At 42.0% G+C, this 18,125-nt stretch overlaps 1 protein-coding gene across 1 annotated transcript; it reads right to left on the bottom strand.

Annotated features, from left to right (window-relative positions):
* Positions 1–4,570: 4,570 nt before the first annotated feature.
* Positions 4,571–6,549, bottom strand: LOC114435714 (tripartite motif-containing protein 16-like). The gene has a single exon (XM_028405630.1). It carries the CDS (start codon positions 6,510–6,512, stop codon positions 4,866–4,868), a length of 1,647 nt encoding a protein of 548 aa, XP_028261431.1. The 5' UTR covers positions 6,513–6,549; the 3' UTR covers positions 4,571–4,865.
* Between the last annotated feature and the right edge of the window lie 11,576 nt (positions 6,550–18,125).

The raw sequence follows: 18,125 nt of genomic DNA, 5'->3' as shown, positions 1-18,125 counted from the left end.
AATAGGCAAAAAATGGCCACAAAAGTCAAAATGGTGGACTTCCTGTTGGGTTTGGAGGGGGGGTCCAAGAGAGTTTTTTGTGCGTCTTGGGGTGATACACATGTGTGCTAATTCTCATGATCCTGTGTCAAACTGGCCAGCGGGGCTACGCATTAGGGCAATAAATACAGTGAGTTCCTTTGTAATGGCGAATGGTCAACTTTGAGGCCACGCCCCCGCCACACCGTCAGACTTTTGTAAGAGTTTTTGAATGCGTCTATTCCCTATGGTGTCCTGAGTGGACACAGTGAGTTTTAGCTCATTTGGAGGAAGTATGCGAGGCGTGAAAAGTTTTGTAGGAGGGTCACAAATCGCCAAAAATTAACAGAAATTTCAAAATTGCGGACTTCCTGTTGGGTTTGGAGGGGGGGTCCAAGAGACTTTTTTGTGCATCTTGGGGTGATACACATGTGTACCAATTTTCATGACCCTACTCAAAACAGGCCAGGGGGGCAGGCAGAAAAACCTATGAAAACACAACATTTTGTGTAGCCAGTAGGTGGCGCTCTGTCAAAGCCTCAATATTGTTGTATAGATGTGTTTAGGGTCAGACTCTGATCATACATGTGACATTTCGTACAGATCGGACCGAAAACGAAGAAGTTATAGAGACTTTCTGTGTCCTCAGAAATGGTCAAACTTTGAGGCCACGCCCCGGCCACACCGTAAGACTTTTGTAAGAGTTTTGGAATGCGTCTATTCCCTATGGTGTCCTGAGTGGACACGGCGAATTTCAGCTCAATCCGTTGAAGTATGCGAGGCGTGAAAAGTTTGGCAGCAGGGTCACACATCGCCAAAAATGGCCACAAACCTTCAAATGGCGGACTTCCTGTTGGGTTTGGAGGGGGGGTCCAAGAGACTTTTTTGTGCGTCTTGAGGTGATACATATGTGTGCCAATTTTCATAATCCTGTGTCAAACCGGCCAGAGGGGCTACGCGTTGGGGGCGCTATAGAGCCATTTTTATATGTGCATTTCAAAAGTCAGCAAATTTCAAAATTTTTCGGGCGAATGAATTTTTCTACCAAGTTTGGTGAGTTTTTGGGCATGTTAAGGCCTCCAAAAATGCGATCTCGGAGGGGGAAAAAAAAAAAAAAAAAAAAAAAAAAAAAAAAAAAAAAAATAATAATCCTAAGGGTTTCAATAGGGCTCTTGCACCATTCGGTGCTCGGGCCCTAAAAATAATAATCCTAAGGGTTTCAATAGGGCTCTTGCACCATTCGGTGCTCGGGCCCTAATAACATTTTATCATCTTTGTAGCTGTCAATCTTTTTGGCCCACTTCCCTCAGGATGACCCAAAAATAACATGTTAGGTTTGACGTGGCTCATTTATGAAATAAAACACACTGCTTACTTCCATCCATGCTGAGCAGAACTGCACCCCCGGAGAAATGGCCGTCATCCATACATCCTTACACTGCAGTCTTCATCAGATGCTAAAGAATACTGGGAAAAAAGGAGAGGACATTGTTTGTGAGAGATTAAAGACACAAACCTATTGTAAGGGTCAGAAGTAGGGGTGGGCGATATGGCAAATTTTTTTTTTGTTTTGTTTTCTTTAATGATAAAATCACGATCTCGATTTTATCACGATTTGTTTTTACATTGACACTAATTTGCATGTTTCTGTGTAAATGACGTCAGGTAGCCTGCTCTGTCACCTCTCAAAAACTATCAGTAGATTTTAAAGGCAAACAACAACTCTGATAACGTGCACTCATTAATTTTCAATAAACATGGAAATTTAAATAATTTACAGAACAAAATTAAGTTTTATTTCAAATAGGTTAAAAAGAAGACTAATGTAGTTCTGTAAAGTTTTATTCAACAGTCATTTAAACAGACTGAAGTGAGCCGCCTAAGGTTAAACAACAAATACAGTATGGAGACTTAAGTAACTCCTAAAGTTCAATGTGATTTAGAACAAATGATCAAACTTTAATGGGAATCATATCTAAGGACAAACAGAGCTGCTGCTGTCACCTCTGTCCACCGTTTACTAGAGTCCTCATGGAGCCTCTTCATCAAATGCCTGCGTTATTGTTTCGGTGACGTCATCAGCTGTTGACTCTGTCTGCATCTGATGTACACACGCGGCCCTCCCACTGCACACACACACACACACACACACACACACACACACACACAGGTGTAGAAGAGCTGCTGACGGCAGAAACAGCAGCGAACCTGAATATAAGGAGCTGGTAATGTTCAGAGAGGTGGGCGCGTACGTGCTCGTAGCATTATAATACACGCGGCCCTTCCACTGCGACACACGTCGCGCACACACACGGGCTTAGAAGACGCGCCGCCGCTGCCGGCAGAAACATACCGAACATAAAGGTGGAGTTGGTTTTAGGGACCAGTTGCTCCGTTCTCTTTTGGTTTTCAGCCGTAGCTTCCTAACAGGGAGGCTGTCACTGGTTGGTCGTGTTCACATTAAGCGCGCTGAGAGTTGGAGTGAAAAAAAAAACTCATGCGTCTGCGCGAACATAGAACTGCAATTAATAGAACGTGCTCTATGGACGATAAAACGATCTGTCCGTTCTGGTAGATCGCTGATACGTTCAAATCCTTCACGATCATTTATCGTCAAATCGCACAGCCCTAGTTAGAAGTTCAGTTAACTGTTGATTTATGTTGACGTACAGGACTGATTTAACCCTCATGTGTTGTTCGGGACATTTTTGTCCTCTGAGAGAAATTTTCTGTTTATTTTGGCTATAACTTTGTCAATATGTGGACAAATTGAATCATTTTTCCTCAATAAGCTTAATTTTACATAAATTTTGTTAATATGATTTTAAAATTTTTCATAGGTCAACGGTACACTGTGGGCAAATTTTACCCCTAATGTGTTGTTCGGGGACAAAAACGTCCCCTAACTTTAACGGTTTTAAAAATATATTAGATAAATATTATTTTGAAATTTTTTTGCATAGACCTTTTAATTAACTTCAGTTCTAATCAACAGTAGTGAAAAAATCGTTTTCCCCCAAGATTTTAACCCTTTAATCACCAATTTTATAAGGGGTGGTGCTGAAAATTGAAAAAAAAAAACACACAAAATGTCTCATTTTTAATAGAAAAGGTGAATGTGGACTGGATTCTTTTTAACCTTTATTACAGTCTTGGTCAAAAATTGCAAAATTGACTTTATTGCATTATTAGTTTTTGCACAGCACTGGATTTTCTTTTTTTCTCCCATTTTGTCCCATAGACTTCCATTATAAACACACTTTTTTTGACTGCACAGCCATGGCACTACATAATCATGCGTTCTTGATTGTTGGTGGTTTACCCTGTTGGTAGGAGGTAACATTTGTGATTTTTACAGTTAACAACTTAATGACCATATTAACCCTTTACCTGCAGGCCTGTGCTCATGTACTGTAGTTTCTGGCTTGTATATGGAGTTATAGGGAGTATTTTAGATAAGATAAGATAAGATAAGATAAAACTTTATTAATCCCGAAGGAAATTCTTGTGCCAGAGGTATCAAGTCACATTAAATGCAGTTAAGTACAGAGTATAAGTATAAGTGTCACTATAATCCAAAATAAGAGTATAGTACGCAGTATGAGCACAATATATGATACATGGATACAAATTTGGAGATGTAAGGTGCAAGTAAACATAAATATAGACCAGTGGAGGGAATGACAGTGATGCCTGACATGATTATCTAGCGCTTCTCCCTACAGAAAGGGGAGGAGTTATACAGTCTGATGGCCACAGGCAGGAAGGACCTCCTGTGGCGTTCTGTGCTGCTCCTCGGTAGTCTCAGTCTACCGCTGAATGTGCTCCTGTAGGACAGCAGTGTGTCGTGCAGGGGGTGAGACGTGTTGTTACGAATACTGAGGAGTTTCCTCAGTATCCTCCTCTCTGTCACCTCCACCACAGACTCCAGCTCCACTCCCAGCCTGTGGTGGAGGTTTTAGCACATAATTGTGTGTCTACACACTGTGTGTGTATGTTAGAGAGGAAGAGAGCCATTTGCATACTGTCAGGGAAGGAAAGTCGGGAAAATAAAGTTACTAAGTAAGTGAAGTGTACCTAATTCAGACATACAACGGCGATGCATAAGCATGTAAAATGAAAACATCCAGGAGTTCTGGCGTCTGAAGTTGTGGAACTCGCGGGTTGGTTGAAGTTGCAAAAAGGAATGTGGACGTGATGACGTCAGACGCAGGAATCCCAACCCCCAGAGCTGCGTGCGTGCTAAAATGGAACGATTCATTATTATCAATGAAACAATTTTGATGGAGCTCCTACGTCTGGAACATTCCTCACACAGAGTTTTTCCTCTTTACTGAAAAAAATAAGATTAAAAATATAAAAAAAAATAAACAAATTACTTTGATGAATTATATTTATTTCATATCATGTGTCACACACAAAGCATCCAACATAAAAGATCAAACTATTATATAATGACAAACTATTATATGTACTGTAAAATGTGAACAAAGATTAAACCATCATCATCAGGAAACACCAGCACAGCAGCTATAAACTACAACTATCAGCCTGATCAGATATATATTTATAGAAGATGTGTAAATGTATCTACAGCTTTGATCACTACAGTGTCTGTGCAGACTTCTGATTATTTTCACCTTTCTCTGTCACACTGAGTTCTGTCTGTGTGTGACGTTGTTTACTCCACTTTCAAAGATGGCCGACTGTCTGCTGAGTCTGCATGTAGAGAATTCTTCCTGTAATAAATGTGATGAACTTTAACAAGCTGTTAACCCCTCACAGCTTCTTTAGAGAGCTGCAGACATGTTCTGATCATAAACCTGTCCTCTGCCCCTGTCATTACTCTATTGGACTTTAATCAGCTCAGCAGTGGCTCCATAATAACCATAAGGGCAAAGTCCAGCATAGAGAGGCTGAGTGAATGTGGTCTGGACTCTGTGGAGGAGAGTCATGGTTTCAGAGACGCTGTAGAAGGACAGAATACCTGCTCTGTGATCCAGGTACACTCCTACTCTGGAGGAAGGAGGACCTGAGACCTCAGTGTGGATGTTTTTGTGGATAAATCTATAACTGTTTGTGTCACAGTCTAATGACCAAGATTTATCATTGTCTCCAAACAACTCTGCTCTGTTCATATTCTTGTATGCGACTGATACATGAACTCTTCCTCTCCACTTCACCTCCCAGTAACAACGTCCAGTCAGACTCTCTTTACTCAGGACGTGACAGTAATCAGTGAATCTGTCTGGATGACTTGAATAAGACTGTTTTTCTCTCATTAATGTTACTTTCCTGTTCCCCTCAGATAATAACAGATGTGTGTTTGCTGTGTTTGGATCCAGGGTGAGTTCACATGAATACTTCAAGAAGTCAGCTCTGGTCTGTGGTTCTGACAGTAGAACATCCACTTCAGTCAGTGAGACGTTTGTCCACGTCTCCCTCAGAGTGTCCTGTAGTTTGTCTCTGAGCTCTGACACAGCTGCTGTCATGTCCTCAAAGTACCTCAGAGGACGGATGTTGATGCTGGATGAGTGTGTGGACTCACTGAGTGCTGGCAGTGAGCGGTACTTGTGTAGAAAGTGGATGTGGTCCTCTGTGTGTGAGAGCTGCTCCAGCTCGGCGTCTTTCCTCTTCATCTCAGTGATCTTCTGCTCCAGCTCCTCCTGACGCTCTTTGACTCGACTCACTTCAGCTTCCTCCTGGGATCTGACCTGCTGCTTCACATCAGAGCTTCTTTTCTGGATCAGACGGATCAGCTCAGTTAAGATCTTCTGACAGTCCTCCACTGTTTTATCAGCAGAGCCTCTGATGGCCTCCACCTCCTGTTGGAGCAGCTTCACATCTTTCTGTGCCTCCTGGATTCCCTGCTGGAGGTTTGTCCTGCTTCCCTGGAGCTCCTTCTGCTTCTCAGCTCTCTCTGCTGCAGCTGGGACTGTGTCATGGCCTTTATGTTCATCCATTGTGCAGAGATAACAGACAGACTGCTGATCAGTGCGGCAGAAGATCTTCATCACCTCATCATGACCAGAGCAGATGTTCTCCTGGAGCTTCTTGGAGGGCTCCACCAGCTTGTGTTTCTTGAATGCAGCTACATCATAGTGAGGTTGGAGGTGTTTCTCACAGTATGAAGCCAAACAGACCAGACAGGACTTGCTGGCTTTCAGCTTCCTGTCAGTGCAGAAATCACAGGCCACATCTTCAGGTCCAGCATAGCAGTGATCAGCAGGAGCAGCTTGGAGTCCAGTCTTCTTCAGCTCCTCCACTAACTCTGCTAACAGGAGGTTTTTCTCCAGGACAGGCCTCGGTGTGAAAGTCTTCCTGCACTGAGGACAGCTGTGGATTCCCTTCCTGTCCTCTTCATCCCAGAAGCTTTGAATACACTTCATGCAGTAGCTGTGTCCACAGGGGACAGCCACCGGATCCTTCGGGAGATCCAGACAGATGGAACAAGAGAACCTCAGTGAGTCCTGCTGGTTACTTTGCTGCGCCATTTCAGCTCTCGTCCTCCTCACCAGGAAATGGAAGAGCTTTTACATTTACTGACTGATATGCTGCAGTTTGGTCATTGGACTTTGAGTTGTTGGCAGATCTGTTAAAGAGGAGGAACCAGGAAATGTACTGTCAGAGCTGCACTCTGTGTTGGAGAGAGAGGAGGGGCTGTCAGTGGTTCTTTGAACAACAAGCAGGTTGAGTCACATCCCAGCCTTCAGTTTCCTGCTTTGGCAGCACGTTCAGCTGTAAGGTGCAGGTTTAAAGCTGAGGTCTTTGTTTATTAGTTTATTATAGATCCCCATTATTCACTGCCTCAGCAGCAACTGTTCTTCCAGGGGTCCACAGTTGTGATATTGAAATAGTAAAACTTCATGTGCTCAATCTGAACTAAACATCTATATATAAATATACATACTTGAATACATCACAATACTCGAATACTCGAATACTTCACAAAGACAGTTTTAACAATCCAAGCAAGTCAACTGAGTCAAACTAAACAAGCAGATGTAACTCGTACCTCAGTGAGAACACACCTGACTAATTTACTCAGGTTCAGCTCAAGAAGAGAGGGATGGGTTAGTGCAAAGGGTAAACACAGGGTGTTTATTTCCTGTCAACAAACATCAAAATCACAATTTAGATTCTGATCCCAATATATATAAAAATAAACAGAAAGTTAAATGTCCCTTCAGAGCTTATTGCTGTCTGATATCAATGTCCATCCCTGTGTCCAGTGTATATGTGCTGTGTGCTACCCAGGTAGGATGTGCGTTTGTGTGTATGTATGCTTGTATGCTTGCTGCAGCTTAGATCTTACCTGCTCCAGACATCAGGAAGATGATGAAGATTAGAATCCTGATCCTCTCTAACCCTGCCTCATGTCAGACAGGGACTCTGCATGATGTCATCACTGTTCCAGAATGGAGATCCAGCAACTCAAATAAAAACAATCTGCAACAGCAGGAAAAAAAGTAATTATTCATCATTTACTGTACAGACGTTAAAACCTCACCCTGGGGGTCCAACTGGACAAAAAACTGCAGTGGTCCACGAGCAGACTGTACTTCCTGAGGAGACTCAGGTCCTTCAGTGTTTGCAGCAGGGTGCTCCACATGTTCTACCAGTCTGTCATGGCGAGCACCATCCAATCTGGAGGAGGTGGTGAGGGACAGGATGCTGGCTAAACTGCTGTCAATCACAGCCAAAGTTGTTGTTTAGCGTGTTTTATCGCTCCTGTCACGCTTTAACTTTAATCACAAGATCCTTGAGGGTGTTTTGCTTCACATGTTTAGCTAATAATTAGCGTAATTATCCACAAGAAGCGAAGTAACGGTTTTATTTTTATATCTACGTCGTGTACATCCGGGGTCTTCCAAGATGGCGACCGTAGCAGACGCATGTTTTTATGGTTGAGCAGTTTTTTGAATCTCTATCCTCTGATATCGTTCCGTTAGTCCTAATATGATGCTATAAATACCTACAAACAGTGTTAAAACAGTCTCTTGGCATTTTGGAAGACTCGTCGTTAGTTAATACAAAGTTATTTGCTTTTTTTTAAACCGACGAACGGAGTACTCAATCACAGCTAGCCTAGAGGGAGCGACGGTGTTTCTGTGTGGAGCCCTAATCTTCTTTCAACATGATGCAAAACGAAAAGGGGTCAAAACGCAAAGAGAAAGAACCTCCTATCTACAGAGAAGGTATGGTTTTTGGAGTTCCCTTAAATGCTAACAAGACACCAACAAGCTCTTCAGCTGCTGCACCTACTGCCTCAGTCAACATGGATCATGACTGTTTAAGCTCTGAAACTCACTGCGACCTCTGCCGGACACACCGATCAAACCAAAGGAGAAACGTTTCAACGTTGTTGAAAACTATTCAGGAATTCGAGAATTGGCTAGAAATATTGTCACAGAGGTCATAAGGAGAGACTGGAGTAGCTGATCAGTCTTCCCAAGATCACAGAATTTATGAAACATTGCGTCTTAAACGCAGTGGAAGAGAAGTGGATGCCAGCGGACTAGTCACATACACACAAGCATTCCCCATAAGACAATATCTCTAAAAAGAACAAAAACATAACATAAAGTGATGAATAAACTCTGATCGGCATGTAGAAATAAAAGTTGTGAGTGAGACCCCTAGCTGACTGACTGAAGACTGACTATTGCCATTGATAGGAATGAATCAGTACAGTTTGTGAGGTGTATTTGTTATTTGTGATGAAAAGTTTGTGCATGTAAATATATCTATAGTCATATTCACACTAAAAAAGGTTAAACATCAATGCATCAACCTGATCTTTGTGTTGGCACACGGTTTAATGTTTGTATAAGTGTTTGTGAAAAACAGCTTCTAAAATTGATCAAATTTCATGCGCGTCTGTGATAAACAGGCTTTGTTAGTGACTAAAAATATTATGCAGAACAAGGGTTAAAGTTGTTTAGAATAGACCACTCCCGAGACTCCTCCCGCTAACCTAAAGTAAACGCCTACTGATCAGTGTAACTGTAGAAGGGAGGGACGGAGGGACTACCCCTCCCCTCCGCTTAGAGCCAACTGTTGAACGACGCCTCTTTCCTAAGGGAGGGGTTGCTGGGGTTTTTGGGGTTTTGCTGATTACTATACAGTTGTTTTAATAAAGTTTTAGGTGTGTGTGTCTTTTCCTTTTCATACAAGCTTAATAAAACATTGCTGAATATTTTAACAAAGGCCTCAGTCAAAATGAGTATAACACCAGTTCTACTGATTGGCAGCAGATATCCTGATCGTCTCAAAGTAATTAAAAAAGTCTCTGAGAAATGGGAGAAAAGAACAAAAGGCCACATGGCCAAAGGAGGGCACATTTGATGTGAGTGTGTGTACTGATATGGAACTACGAATAAAAAACTATAAATCTAAACATAAATCTAAAAAGCGGGAGAAGAAAAGGGAAGTGGAGCTTGAAAACATAAAAATGTTTAAAACCGAAGGCCAGAATTACAGGAAAAAACGTCTCTGAAGCGTTGAGAGAACTGAAAAACAATAACAAAGCTAGCACTAAAACTGCTAAACGTAAAATGAACACTGGAACGCTGGAACGTACCTGTCGTTAACTGGGGCGATTCATTTCGATGGGAACTTTGACAACGGTTTAAGTGACTCACATTTTGATGATCAAAATGAAGGACACCCACCCGCTGATGTGCAGCAGGGATCCCTCAGGAGAACTCCTAATGCTAACACAGCTGTAGGTCCCCAGCGGGGCACCCCACAACAGGCAGGTGCATGGGTGGATCCTACAAACATAACAATTAAAACACCATCTCCTAATGGTAATCCAGCACAGGGGTGGTCGCCTGAACACTGCAGCACCACTAGGAAGGGACAGGTAGGAGGAAAGTTACCAGTCCTAGACTGCTATGCAGAGAAGAGGAGGCGCATGAGAGATCAAACTGGATCCACTGCTTATTGGGTTGAACTTGAAAGCACAGACATTGACCAGGACAGAGCAATTAATAGAACAGTGATTCAGGAATTAGAGGAAGACATAGATGTACAACATGGAGCTGTATGTGCACAGTCAGGTGAGAGTAGTGCAGGTAGGCAGCAGGAAAAAGAGAGAAATTATGATCTTAGATACAGACCAAACATACATCCACCTGACAGATACACTGATCAAGGCCAATTTCCAATTCTGATTAAAGGGGCTCAAGGCCATTACATTCCATGTCAATCCACTGACCTTGCTGGGCTGGTTAGCAAACTGCCTGATGTCCATGAGGGGGCTGGTAAGTGGATTATGGCATTTGAGGAAGAGACTGTGGGCAGAATTCTAGCTCTGGGGGACATCAAAGCTGTGTGGGCCCAAACCATGGGTACCCCAACAATGGAGAACTTACTGAGGCACAGTGGAAAAGGCTGGATTCTGACCCCAATGGCTGATGGGATTGAATTCAATGCCTATCGCGAAGCACTGTGGCAAACACTGCATGCTAACTATCCATCTAGGATAGACCCGAAAGCACTGAAGGGAGAGCCGCTCCTGGACACTGAGAATCCAGCTGCCTACATCAGTCGTCAATTAGATGGAAACAAGAGACTGAGGAAGAAATTGAGCAAAGCCCTGTGCTATTGACTTTGTTCAGAAATGTAGCTCTTAGCGTAAGTTCAATCAGGAAGACTCTGTTTCCCATCATTCTCCATTTATCCCTATCCACTTCCTAATCTCTCTCCTTCCACTTATCCCTCACTCCTCTGCTCCCCCTCTCTTCCGCTCTCTTAGTCGGGTGCTTAATAGAAAGCACCTCCCTCACCAATCAGCTGTCACTTTCGGTCCCTCTCCTGACCAATCACAGCTTAGCACGAAATTTAAAAGTCTCCATCTCCTCTCCAGCTGTCTTCGAACCCGGCAACCCTCCTCCACCCCAAGCACCACCAGATCCACGCCAGTTCAGGCCTCCTATCTCCTGCCCTCCAGCTCTCCACTACCACCAGTTCTAGACCCCGGGGGGATCTTCTGATCCAGCGGCCTCTCCTCTTGTGTTTTTCCCCCTTTTCGGATGTGGTCTTCACAACGGGACAGTTTGCTGTCTCTCATGATTGAAATGCAATTGTGGAAGCTCTTCCAACTCCTGTCCGAAGCAGACTGGACGATGTAGTGGGTCTGACGTCTACGCCATGCAGACAATTTAATGACCACATTGTGCACATTGTAGACAAGTACAGAAACGATGAAGCCAAACTCAAAGACCAAGACAAGCTTCTCCAACATAAGCTTGCTCAAATGCAACTAACTGATCTGCAGAATAAAGGGAAAGTAAAACCCACGCTGCAGTAATGAAAAGAACTCACACGACAACTGCTACAAACAGCCGCAGCCACGAACGTGATGCAACAACAAAACGTATGTGGTGACCCAGGACATTTCGCTAACAAATGCCTGAGGCTGCAAGCTGGTCCCAACTAGGTCTAATCGTGGTTGTGAGCCCCAGCCGATGCAACGCTGTGGTGGCGGTCCTGTAACGTCCAATAATAGCTATGAAAGCTGACAAAGAACCAATCATTTAAGTTGAAACTAATGATCTCCAAATTCCAATGTTATTTGACACTTAGGAAACACTCTGGAAAGTTTGTTAAGACAATAGGATTTTAGAGATTACACAGTTCATTCCAATGACAGCTCCAGTGAGAACAGCTACTAGAAACAAAGTTCCAATTCTAATTTTAGATCAAAACTCCTGTACATTTTTTAGGTCGAAGCCAGAAGTAAGGAGCAGGACAAAGTATTATGGTGGAAAACAGGGAGCCACAGTAGATGACAAAGGGTTGTAGAGGTCACACCAAGGTGTCATAGTCGCACCAGTCACATTGTTAACCATATGGATATCACGATTCCACAGTATAGATTACTGTGGAAGGGGGGATGTGAAATAAAAATAAAGATTATGGTAACTTAATGGTTAATGAAGTTCTAAATCAGTGTGAAATTCATGTACAAAACAATGTTCTAAGAGTACAAAAACACCGGTAGGACACATTCCTACTCCAGAAGGACTGTTTACCTCAATTATGTTGATGTGATAAAATCAGTGCACGGGAAACAATATACGCTTGTTGTAATCGACCGATTTATCAGCTGGGTGGAGGCGACTCCATCCAAAGATCTTGGAACAATTGTTGTTAAATTTCTGATAAGGGAAGTTATTCAATGATTTGGTGATTGGTAAAATGAATAAATAGAACCTTAAAGGCAAAAATGAGTAAAAATCTGTGCTAGCACAAAGTTAAACTGGGTTGATGTGTCTTCACTTGCTTTAATGAGCTACTGCATGTAAATGAATCGCAGCACGCATCTAACTCTGCATGAAATGCTAACGGGTCGACCCATGCTAGCGCCTCAGCTTCTTATATGAAGTAACTAATGTTAATACATAGATCAGTCTATCTGCAGGAGAAAAGGTGGGAGCTAACTCTCAACCAGGAGATTGAGAGGCCAGTTGTGCCCGGTGACCAGGTCTACATCTAGGTGTTCAGAAGGAAGTGGCACCAACCCTGACAGGAAGAACCATATAAGGTTGTCCGAGCAACACCCACGGCTGTTCAGGTCGAGGGGAGCACAACTTGGTATCATCTGACTCATTGCACAAAAGTGCAGAGAGAAGACAAGGGTGACGTGAAAGCAAAAACTGAGGAGCGAAATGACTCTGACTCTTTGCATAATAAACTGATTGCTACTTCTGTTGAGGATCTCAGTGAACCTTCTGGTCCAAGGAGATCCAAACGGTGAACTCCAGCAGAGGGAACTCCAAAGAGGAGCCAAAGTCAATAACTCAGATGAGAACGAAGCAACACACTCGCACCCACAAGTAGAGTCAGAACCCATGCCAGTGTACTCATTCACACTCCGTAACAGTTATGACATAACAGATACATCACCACAGTATGCTAAAGGACAACTGTGTGGGGTAATAATAACATAGAAAGGACTGAAAGAGTGGGATATAAATGCATGCCATGTAAAGCTAGATGCAGGAAATCCATACAGGATAGAGATGAGACTTACATCCAGGTTCAGAACTGATTTTATGTACGTTGTGCAGATGCAGGTGATAAATGCTGACATAGGATTTGATCAGAGAGTCATTTAAGTTACTTAAGTGCTGTTGCAGTTAGACAATGTAGAACTAATTTACTAGCTACCCCAGTAAATTCAATCACATAACTGAATATTTGAGTGCTGTAGGTAAACAACTACACACAACCAGTGTAATGGTCTGGCAAAACAGGCACATGTTAGTTTGGGTAAATGCTGAAAAAGGAGGTGTGTATAAACTGTTTGGGAAATGGTGTACTAACATACCTAATGAAACTGCACCAGAGGGAACATTTACCATTGCTATGGAGAACTACAGGACCTGAGGGGGGAGGTGTATGAGAATGATGTAAGGGGGGACTCTCTTAGGAAGGGTTAGATTTTAGGAAAATTTTGGCAAAAGGCAGCAATCCATGCTGCAATAGTTCTGATTATAATTCTTTTTGACATGTTGCATCGTGTCCGTGCTGATGGACTCACAACTGAATGTAATGATGGGACTACAGAAAGCCCACATGCTACATTTCTCTACTCTACAACAGCAGGCCCAAGACCACATCGCTCTCCAGGAACTGGGAGTGAGGACACCTGATCTGTTTCCAGATCATCATCATATCTGGAGGACGATCCAGAGGAGGAATGAATTGACATACACCTGACATACATGATACACATGACAGAACATACACATAAAGTGCAGCACATAGGTTCATAGGGAAGATGACATTCCTACATTCAATAAAGAGCATCACATCTTCATTGTCATATATTCATGATTGATTTCATAACATTCATAATCAGTTTATGTTTTGTTTCCAGTGATCTCATTAATTCAGTAATTCCATAGTTATTTGGTCATTTAAACATTTACTCTAAGGTTGTTAACATGTTCGTTTCATTGTGAAAGGTGTTCTCAGTTAACATGGTCGCCTGGCGGGAGGGGCCGTAGGAGACTTTTCCCTGGAGATAACAGCCGACAGGGTTTTTCACTCCTACACTCTGAGAACATCCTTAGGATTGCTTTGCTATCAGTTGCCATATTATCGTTCATATTCATGCATATACAGATTTAGCTTTGTTGACACATGTGATATTGATGCACTCATATAACTGTCAGTTATCATTTACTTTGCACTTCACATAAGCAGTTTGCCATTATTCATTTAGTCAAGACTCACTCATGCACACATAGACTCACCTGTGCACACAAAGTAACACTTCTGATGACAACATTAATTTGATTGACACACTTCAGGTGGGAAGAACCCAACTGAGGGGGGATATGTGGAAGAAAAATGTTCATGTATTGATAGGTTAGGTTCCTAGAATGCTTTTTCTTGGTACTTCCCAGAACCAAGGAAGTGTTTAGTTCAACAGTTGAAGAGTTGAAGCGCTAGGTCGGAATAAACTGGTTTGTCCTCGGTTGAACTGGCTATGTATGCAAAAACAAGTCAAGATGATAGGAAGCAGATCTGGAAACACACATAAACACCCTCTTTAGCACACACACGCACAAAGACCATGCATACACGCACACACACACACACACAGGCAGGCTTGGCTATAAGAGATCTTCAGCTTATGGGTTCAGGGGACTGTATCTGAATTTTCTGGCTGATACATGTCGAACAATTGATCTCAATAAATTCCCGCTGAAGGCTGACTTCTGGCTCTTGACCTTTTGTTCAATTCTAATTGACAACAAGGCAAAGAGCTGAGACATCTCTAGCAGACTTACAGAGCAACATTGTCGCCGCAATTAACGTGCGTGCTGATAATCTGGAGGGCATGATCACAAAGAATGCAGTGAGCATCGAAGCTTTGAAAAAATCAGTGGATTTTGCATTTGCAGAAGTTGAGTCACTTAAGTGTGATGTGAAGGAAATCCAAACTGCCAACAGAAGATATGAACAGCAGATAGCTGACCTGCAGCAAAAGCTCAATGAGGCTGGAAGATACGGTAGGAGGTGGAACCTCAGACTCCATGGCGTCCCTGAAGGTAACGCAGAAGACATCAAAGCCAAAGTCATCAACATCTGCTGCGCCGTGTTGCCTGATTCTCAGCAGAAAATTGCAGAAAACATTGATATTGTCCACCGCCTAGGGAAAAACCAGGGGCCTGAAAACAGACCCAGGACCACCTTTGTCCGCTTCACTAACAGGTCTTCAAGAGATCTTCTGTGGCGAACGGCAAAAAAGAGCGAATACCTCAAAAATAACAAGCTGAGGTTCGCTGAAGATCTAACAGCGGATGACAAGGCAACACGCAACAAGCTGTGGCCCATGATTGAAGCGGCAAAAAACGATGGAAAGAAGGCTCACTTCGCAGGTACTCGAGTTATCATTGAAGGGAAAGAAATCATCTTGACTGTTCTCAGGTGAACACATTACCCTCTAATGTGGCTCCCCACGACTAAAGGACTTTATTTTGCCTTTTGACTTTTTTGGACTTTTTTTGAGGTTATGGATCCTTATTGCACTATTGTATTAGCAAAACTCGTGTGTCTTCTTTCTAGAAGAAGCAGTATGCTAAGGATGTAACAAAACTCAAGAGACACTACTATATTACTTTGGTTTATTACTATATTAGCAGAGGACAAGTTAAGGTGTTAAAAATACAAAACCTTTTTTCTTTTTGCCTTTATATACATTTTAAAGAAAGTCTTTAATCTCCCACGCTGCACCTTATTTTTTATAATACAGAAGCTGAAAAGTGTTGCCACACTTAATATTTCTTACTTCACAGGGAGACTGTTTTGCACTGAGTTACAGCCTAATTTATCATTATAACCCTTTAATGGATAGAGATTATTTCTTTTGGTACTTAAGACCTTTCTTCTTCATAGTATTTGATCTTTTTTGTTACATTGTCTTTCTCTGTTTTTTCTCTTAATGCCAGGGGGTTGAGACAGAATGTCAAACGAAAAGCTTTATTTTTATTTGCAAAACAACAAAAAAGATTTTTCTTTTTTTCAAGAGTCACATTCAGTTATGGATGATGCACAGTTATGGAGGGCTCAGTGGTGCGAAGACATTTGGCTGTCTCATGGCTCAGAGCGAGCAGCAGGTACTGCTGTTTTGAAGAACTCCTTTAATGGGGCTATTTTACATTCTGAAGGTGATCCTACAGGTCAGTTCTTTATTGTGGTTATTAATACCAATGAGACTTTAATCTTACTTGTTAACCTTTATGGGTATAATTCAAAGGTTGAAAATGACAAATTGTTTGATGTTTTAGAATCTGGCTCCTTACATTGGCTTTCTATGTTTCCAAACGCAATGATAATAATGGGGGGAGACTTCAGTGTTGCTCTAAATGGTCTTCAGGACAGATGGCCTCCTCTAGCTGATTATTCAAAGGCCTCTACCTTAATACAATTTATGCATAAATTTGATTTAATGGATATATGGAGAGAAAAAACCCTGGTGTGATCTCATACTTGGAACAATAAAACATATACTAGCTTATCACGCATAGACTTTTGGTTGAGCTCCAATTGTTGGGATAAAAATACTGTTAGGGTTAATATCCTCCCTGCTCCTTTAACAGATCACAATCTCCATACAAATCTCTCTGAATTCTAATATTCATCATAGAAGCTCTTACTGGACACTGAACAGTTCCATCCTCACACATGAAACGGTTTCTACAATGGTAAAAGTCTCTAATTGAACGTTACTGGAAAAAATCTGTATCAGAAAATCAATTCTGCAATAACTGGGAACTTTTACAATTTGAGTTAGTTAGTGAGTTAGTTAGTTAGTGAGCTAACATACTGTAGTTCACTTGTCAAAAAAGCCTGAAGAAGAAAACATTGTCTCAAAAATAACATCTTTATCACAACAAGCTCATGGAAACTTAGCTGAAAATGATTCAATTAATTAATCAATCTACAAAACCAGTTAGATGACATTTATAGGTCGAAGGCCGAGGGGGCGTTTGTAAGAAGTAGGAGGAGATGGCTAGAGGAAGGAGAGCAGAATACTGCTGATTTCTTTCGGCTTGAAAAATGTCAAGCTAAAAGTAATACCATACAAAAATTAAATATTGATGGTAAAGTTACAGATGACCCCAGAGAAACAGCTAAATATTGCTCTGACTTTAAACTGTATGATTCTAAATACTGCGAAGAACTTACCTGTCAATTCATGGACTCTCTCACAGAAACAAAACTAATTGACACTGATTCAAAAGAATCTTGTGATAAATCACCAACTCTACAGGAAGTTGTATCTGCTATTGAACATCTCAAACTTAATAAATCTCCAGGCACTGACGGTATTACCTCTGAATTTTACCAAATCTTCTCTAAACAGCCAGCACCTTTCCTTCTTGGTCTTTTCTCTGAATGCATAAGCAGTGAATCCCTGCCTCCTACTCTGGCCCAGGGCCTTCTAATAAAATTTATAAAAAAAAAAAAGACAGGCAACCCCGCCCCCTATTTGAACGGCGGCTGTGATTGACGCAAAGATTGGCCAATAGGAGAAAGGTTCAGGCAGGAAGTGTCCAATAAGAACAGACCAAAGGGGCGTGGCCACGGCTGCATCAGAGCCAAAGAACAGAAACAGAAGTGTGTTTGGCTTTTCATTTGAAAGGTGAGACCTGTTATTTAAATATCTTCACGTTTTAATCGACTTTATTCACACCAGAGAGATTCTGTGTCATGATTTTGTACAAAATTACTCACTTACATTCAATTCCACGTTTATTTTAGAGGTCAAAAAAGGGGAAAAAAAGAATTTCTGATTTTATTTACAGATTAAATGAAAGCAACGATCGTCATATCTGTCATCCATCCACACTGAACCTCTGCAGACCTGCATGAGCAACAACAACATTTGGTACCACTGAACACCACAGTGCGGCTCATGTTCTTCGACTTCTCTTCTGCCTTCAACACCATCCAGAGACTGTTGAGGACTAAGTTAGAGAAGATGCAGGTGGACGCTCCCCTGGTCTCGTGGATTGAGGACTACCTGACAGACCAACACTTCAGAAATATACTGAGAACTACATCAACAAACAGTCAAGATA

Source organism: Parambassis ranga, chromosome 5, assembly GCF_900634625.1.
Source record: "Parambassis ranga chromosome 5, fParRan2.1, whole genome shotgun sequence".
NCBI classification, from domain to species: domain Eukaryota; kingdom Metazoa; phylum Chordata; class Actinopteri; family Ambassidae; genus Parambassis; species Parambassis ranga.
This window is presented reverse-complemented; position numbering and strand designations above follow the sequence as displayed.

Excerpts from the sequence above, each read along its gene's own strand:
- LOC114435714 (XM_028405630.1), bottom strand. The coding sequence starts at position 6,512 with ATGGCGCAGCAAAGTAACCAGCAGGACTCACTGAGGTTCTCTTGTTCC.